The sequence below is a fragment of the Octodon degus genome, unplaced genomic scaffold (genome assembly GCF_000260255.1).
Source record: "Octodon degus isolate 3935 unplaced genomic scaffold, OctDeg1.0 scaffold00050, whole genome shotgun sequence".
NCBI lineage: Eukaryota > Metazoa > Chordata > Mammalia > Rodentia > Octodontidae > Octodon > Octodon degus.
The window spans coordinates 11217305-11223433 of NW_004524626.1; the positions used below are offsets into that span (position 1 = coordinate 11217305).

Here is a 6129-nt window from a genome sequence, read left to right on the forward strand (position 1 = left end):
AGCACCACATGCCAGCCAGCCCTGCCCCCTGGTGGGCTGAGCTGGACACACACACACACACACACACACACACACACACACACATAAATAAAAAAATTTAAAAACCTAACAAATTAAAAAAAAAAAAACAAAAACATAAAAGTGAAATAAAATAAAAAAGATGGAGCCCAGAAGCTGGGGCAGGGCAGGCCAGGGACGCAAGACAAGCCCTCCGCACCCCACTCCCACAATGCCTCCAAGAGCCCAATACCACTTACGACAGCCCCGCTCGTCGGCGCCGTTGTTGCAGTCCTGCTGGCCATCGCATCTCCAGGAGCCAGGAATGCAGCGGTTCAAGCGTCCCCCGCAGCTGAAGTCGCCGGGCCTGCAGGTGACGGCCACTGTAGTAGCAGTGAGAGGAGGCCAGACATCAGCCGCACAGACAGCAAAGGAAAGCTGGGGGGGGCACCCCAAGGGAGCTATGAGGCACTGAGCGCCGCTGCCAAGGGCTTGGGGTCAGCTAGCTAGCAGTGGTGGCTGCTGCACACGCTGTGACAGCACCGAGGCTGTGAGCTGCTTCATTTCTGTCCCCTCCCTCCCTCGAGACATGGTCTTGCTATGAAACCCAAGCTGGCTTTAAATTTGTGGCAATCCTCCCACCTCATCCTCCCGAGTGCTCAGATAACAGGGTAAATGTCATGTTAGGTGACTGTTTTGTTGGGGTTTTTTTGCGGAACCGGGGATTGAACTCAGGTCCTTGAGCTTGCCAGGGAAGTGCTTATTCTACTGAGCCATCTCCCCGGCCTGTTAGGTGAAATTTGCCTCAATAAAAATACAGCTGTTGGACAGGCCAGCCAGATAGCTCAGCGGACTAAAGCGCCTGCTTAGGCAGACTCAGCGGCTGGGGTTTGATTCTGAGTGTGCCGTGCCGGCCAGGCCCCCCAGGGCCTGCAGAGATGGAGACGAGACTGGGCGTGGTGGCGCACAGGTCTGTAATTCCAGCCCTTGGGAGGCTGAAAACAGGAAAATCACAAGGAGTCCGACCTACCCTATACTACGTAACAACAACAACAACAATATATATATATATATATATATATATTTATATTGGGGTAAAGAGGAGACTTCAGAGGCTCGGGTACCACGTCAAGCCTGAGGGGACTCACAGCATGTTTCCTGGGACTCGTCTGAGCCGTCCTGGCACTCGGCTTTGCCGTCGCACACCCACGTGTAGGAGATACATGGCCCATCCTGGCACTGGAACTCGTTTCTCCCACACTTGGCTTCCGCTGCAGGGAAGAAAAGAAGGTTGCTCAACGCCAGAGCCAGAAATTGACCGCAGTTCTGGTGCCCACTTCCTGCCAACCCAGGAAGAAGGTGGAGAGGCACCTGGAGCCCTCACAGTCCCGTTGCTGGAAAATTAAAGCAGCGCAGCAGGTGAAATTTCATGAAGCTACAAATAAAGTAGGAGATGCAGTCAGTAAACGTCTCCAAAAAAGATGACTTGGCAGATGGGGTAGAGGTCCAGCCTGGAATCCCGGGTTTGGGAGGCTGAGGCAGGAGGATGGAATATTTGAGCCCAGCCAAGGCAACTTAGGAACTTAAAAGAGAGACCCTGGCTCAAAATAAAGGATGGTTGAAGATGTAGCTCAGGGCAAAGGCCCTGGGTTCTATTTCCAGTACGAGGAAGAAAAAAAAAAAGTAAAATATTTGGTTTATTTTTTTTTTTAAATCTGTATGAGGTCGGTACTGTGGTTCACCTTGTCATCCCAGCTACTTGGGAGGCTGAGGCAGGGGGATCATATGAGTTCTGGGCCAGGCTAGACTATACAGTGAGACCCTATCTGAACAAACTAAACAGACAGAAATCCCCAAAATCTTGTCCGCTGGGAGGCAGATTTGACACTGGCTCCGCGTGCCCACAGATGGCTATCATACTGGTAGTCTTCCCTTTCTGAAAATGGCATTTCTGTAACTCTCTACTGCAGGCAGGCAAAACGGGCCTGGTTGAATAACAGCAAAAGACACAAGGCAAGGAAAATACCATGGCTGTCAAAGGAAATGAGGTTTTTGGTTTTTTGTTTTTTTTTTTCCTTTCAAAGAATTTGACAGGAAACATGAAGAAAGAATAAAACCACAAATAGGGGCCAGGGAGATGGCTCAGTGGAATAAGCGCTTCCCTGGCTAAGCGCAAGGGCCTGAGTTCAATCCCTGGTTCCGCCAAAAAAAAGAAAAAGAATTGTAATGTAGAGACCAAGACACACACACCCAGAAGCAAGGACAATCATAACTGAAGACTCAAAATAAAATTTAAAAATGAGCTGGAGACACAGCCCAGTGGAATGCCCTGGGTTTAACCTTTTTTTTTTTTTTTTTTTTTTTCAGTACTGGGGGTTGAGCTCAGGCCCTTGTGCTTGCTAGGCAAGTGCTTATTGTACTGAGCTATCTCCCCAGCTCCCTGGGTTTAATCCCTAGATATGGCAAAAACAAAAAAGGGAAGAGAAATAGATTTGGGGGCCATCAGGTAAAGCACAGGCTCTAGGAAGCCACATGAAATCAGGACCTTGAGATGCATGAGGCTTGCGGTCAGCCTGTCCTTATGGGTTTGTTTGGTTTTCTTTGAGACAAGGTCTCACTATGTAGCCCAGGCTGGTCTTGAATTCACAGTGATCCTCCTGCCTCAGCCTCCAGAGTGCTGTGATGACAGGCATGTGCTACCATGCCTGGTCTTCTGTAGCTATTATTACACACAATGTACAATATACATTGTATATATTATACAGGTATATAAAATACAGCTAGGTCCATAGATTATTATATATAGACTTATATAGTCACCTCTGTCCACTACACATCTATATGTGGCATACCACACATCCAGATTTACTTTTTCGTGTGTGTGTGGTCTTTCTGAGACAGGGTCTTGCTCTGCAGTTCAGCCTGGCCTTGAGCTCACTTTGTAGCCCAGGCTGGTCTCGAACTCGCAACCATTCTCCTGTCTCAGCCTCCCACGTGTTGGGATTACAGGTGTGTGCCATCACACCCGGCTTTAGAGTTACTTTTATGTCTCTTGCACCTGTATAATATGGATAGCCTAAAAAATAAAATAAATAATGTAAGTTTTTTTTAAAAGGCTGGCCTGTTCGGACTAAAGCACCTGTTTAGGCAGGAACAGGGACTGGGGTTAATCCCCGGAGTGCTGTACCAGCCCTGGCCCCGGGGCATGATGAGACAGCGATTGACACGGCATGGTGGCACACACCTGTAATCCCAATGCTTGGGAGACTGAAAACAGGAGGATCACTATGAGTCCAATCTGTGTAGTGAGGCCCTTAGACCCTGTACTAAATACTTAAAAATAAATTTTTAAAAATTAAAAATATTGGGCTGGTGAGATGGCTCAGTGGTCTAAAGCACCTACTTAGAACAAGCTTAGCAAAGCACAGGGACCGCAGTTCAATCCCCCAGCACCACATGCCAGCCAGCCCCGCCCCCTGGTGGGCTGAGCTGGCCACACACACACAAAATAAATAAATGATTTTTAAAAATTAAAAATATGGATAACCACATACATAGATTTACATTTACACATATATGGCAATACAATAGATTTATAGTATGGATTTACATATGTCCATGCATGAATGGGTAACAGTATGCATATATAATGTATAGATATATACAGGCTGTGATGTGAACGTGGCTCTTTCCTTCCCAAGCTTGAACTGAAGTCTCTCAATGTACTGATGCGGGAGGGACGGGATTCTCTGCACTAGGTTAAGATTAAGAAATGCACGAAGTTCTCGCGAGAGTGGGTTAGCCACGAGACCAGAATGGTCTAAAGCAGAGGTTGCCCCGCCCCTTTCTCCCTCCCGCATGCGCAGTTTACCCTTCTGCTTCCCCGCCTCCTTCTGCCAGTGTGGACGCCACCGCGTGTGGGTGCGGAGTTGTGGCCGTCCAGCCGTCAGAACTGTGAGCAAAACGTTTCCTTCATATATATAAAATATCATATAAATTCTTTCATGTCATAAATACGCTATCGATATCAATATCTAAGTAAAGGGGCCGGGGAGATGGCTCAGTGGAATAAACGCAAGGGCCTGAGTTCAATCCCCGGTTCCGCAAAAAAAAAAAAAAAAAAAAAAAAAAAAATCATCTAAGTATAAATCTGCACTAATAGTGTAGCTCCTGGGAGTTTGGCAGTGCACGCTTCTAATCTCAGCGCCCAGGAGGGTGAGGCAGGAGGATTTTGGGAGTTGGAGTCCAGCCTGGCCTTCATAGTAAGACCTTGTCTCAAAAAATTAATCAATTAATTAAAAAAGTAGCCTCTCCCAGCTGTGGAAAGGGTGACGTCATCCTTGCGGCGCTAACGCAGGTGCACAAGTTTGTGGTCTTTACAACTCTTGTTTGTAGTTGTGCGTCTGCCCAGGAAATCACAGCAAGGGACCTTTTTGTTCTTTGCCTCAGGGTAGTTTGATTTTCTTTTCAGAGTGTTTTAGGGCTGGGGATAGTGCCGCACACCTGGAAGCCCAGCTTTGAGAGGCTGAGGCAGGAAGATCTGGAGTTCGGGGAGGCCAGCCTGGGCTACATAGTGAATTCCATGGCAGCCTGGATTATGTAGGGAGACCCTGTCTCAAAAAAAAAAAAAAAAAAAGAGAAACAAAAGCAGCTCAGCGCATGTACTGAAGGCAGAGAGCGGGGCCTTTTACCCATTTCTTCACCACCCAGAACTTCCGGTTTCACTGGGCCTGGTGTGAGGTTACAGACCGTGTTGGTCTGCTGGTTTCTCAGCCTTTTAACCAGAAGAGCTCACGGGACTGATGCAACCTTGTTTCTTCATCAGTGAAAGGGCCAAGGACAGTGGTCCCGATTGTGCCCTAGACAGTGTTGTGAGGGTAAAACGACTGGGGGGGAAAAAAAGTCCCGCCAGATGCGTGGTAGCCCCCCTGTCACCCCAGCACTCAGGAGGCCGAGGCAGGACGATCATTGCAAGTTCAAGACAGCCTGAACTGCAGTGTGCTCAAGGCCTCCCTCAGCTGCAAAGTGAGACCTGCCTCAAAAAGACCAAAAAAAAAAAAAAAAAAAAAAAATCAGCTGAACTTGGTGCCTGACTTGAGAGGGATCAGGTTTGTTGTGGCCCCAGGTGACAGAACAGGAAGTAGGAGAGAAGCAAGGGCAGTGGTCACCATCCCCCATAGTTCGTCCCTTCCGACGTGGGCTCACGCCCTGGTGACTCAGGGCATAGCTGTGGTCGTGTGAGGAGAGGAAGTGAGTCACTTTCTGGGCTATGACACACAGATCGGGAAGTAAGCAGCTGGGATGCCAGGGGTGTGCAGTTAAATTGAAAGTTCAGATAAGGGCCACTGGCCAGCAGATCCAGAGGGAGGAGCCTGCGTCACCCCATCAGGCCACCACAGCCCTGGCGACCCGCAGTCCATGGCCTGGTCTTTGCATAGGAGCCCATCTTACAGAGAGAATACACCCGGGGAGGCTGGGAATGTTAATGACACCTGAAGACCCCTCAGGGCCACCTGGGTACGGAGTGAGGTGGTGCACACTTGTGATCCAAGTCACAGGGGAGGCTGAGGCAGGAGGATACCAACTTTGAGCACAGCCTGGGCAACCTAGGGAGACCCTGTCTCATAATGAAACAGGGCTGGGGATGGCACTCAGTGTGAAAGCCCTGGGTTCAAGTCCCAGCCCCACACTCACACATACCCATGTAACCACAGGGCAGTAAGCCCTGCTCCCTGGACATTTGGTGTCCAAATGTGGGTGTAGTTTTCCCAGCCTCTTTCTGCTGGTAACCCAGGCCGGCATCCAGCTCTATCAGTGGCTGTCAGAAGGCGGGACAGTGACTGTTCCCCCCAGTGACTTCAGGGTGGCTTTAGAAGCAGGGAAGGAAAGCTTCCCAGCCTGTGTCCTCAGACCCTCACTTAAAGGAGCAGCCAGGGCCCGGGCTCGGGGAGATGGCTCAGTGGTATAAGTGCTTCCCTGGCAAGCGCAAGGGCCTGAGTTCAATCCCTGGCTCCGCAAAAAAAAAAAAAAAAAAAAAAGGGAGCAGCAGGTGGGGAGGAGCAATTCCTGCTACCTTTTTGTGTGTGTTTTGTTTGGGGACTGGGTCTCTCAGTGTAGCCCAGGCTGGCCTTG

At 49.3% G+C, this 6129-nt stretch overlaps 1 protein-coding gene across 1 annotated transcript in view; it reads right to left on the reverse strand.

Annotated features, from left to right (window-relative positions):
• The window catches only part of Ldlr (low density lipoprotein receptor), a 24074-nt gene that overhangs the window by 14489 nt on the left and 3456 nt on the right, over positions 1 to 6129 (reverse strand). Inside the window, exons 2-3 of the mRNA XM_023717191.1 lie at positions 1146 to 1268; positions 258 to 380 (exon numbers count right to left, since the gene is read on the reverse strand). Of these exons, the coding sequence (XP_023572959.1) occupies positions 258 to 380; positions 1146 to 1268 (246 nt within the window). The remainder of the gene's footprint in view (positions 1 to 257; positions 381 to 1145; positions 1269 to 6129) is intronic.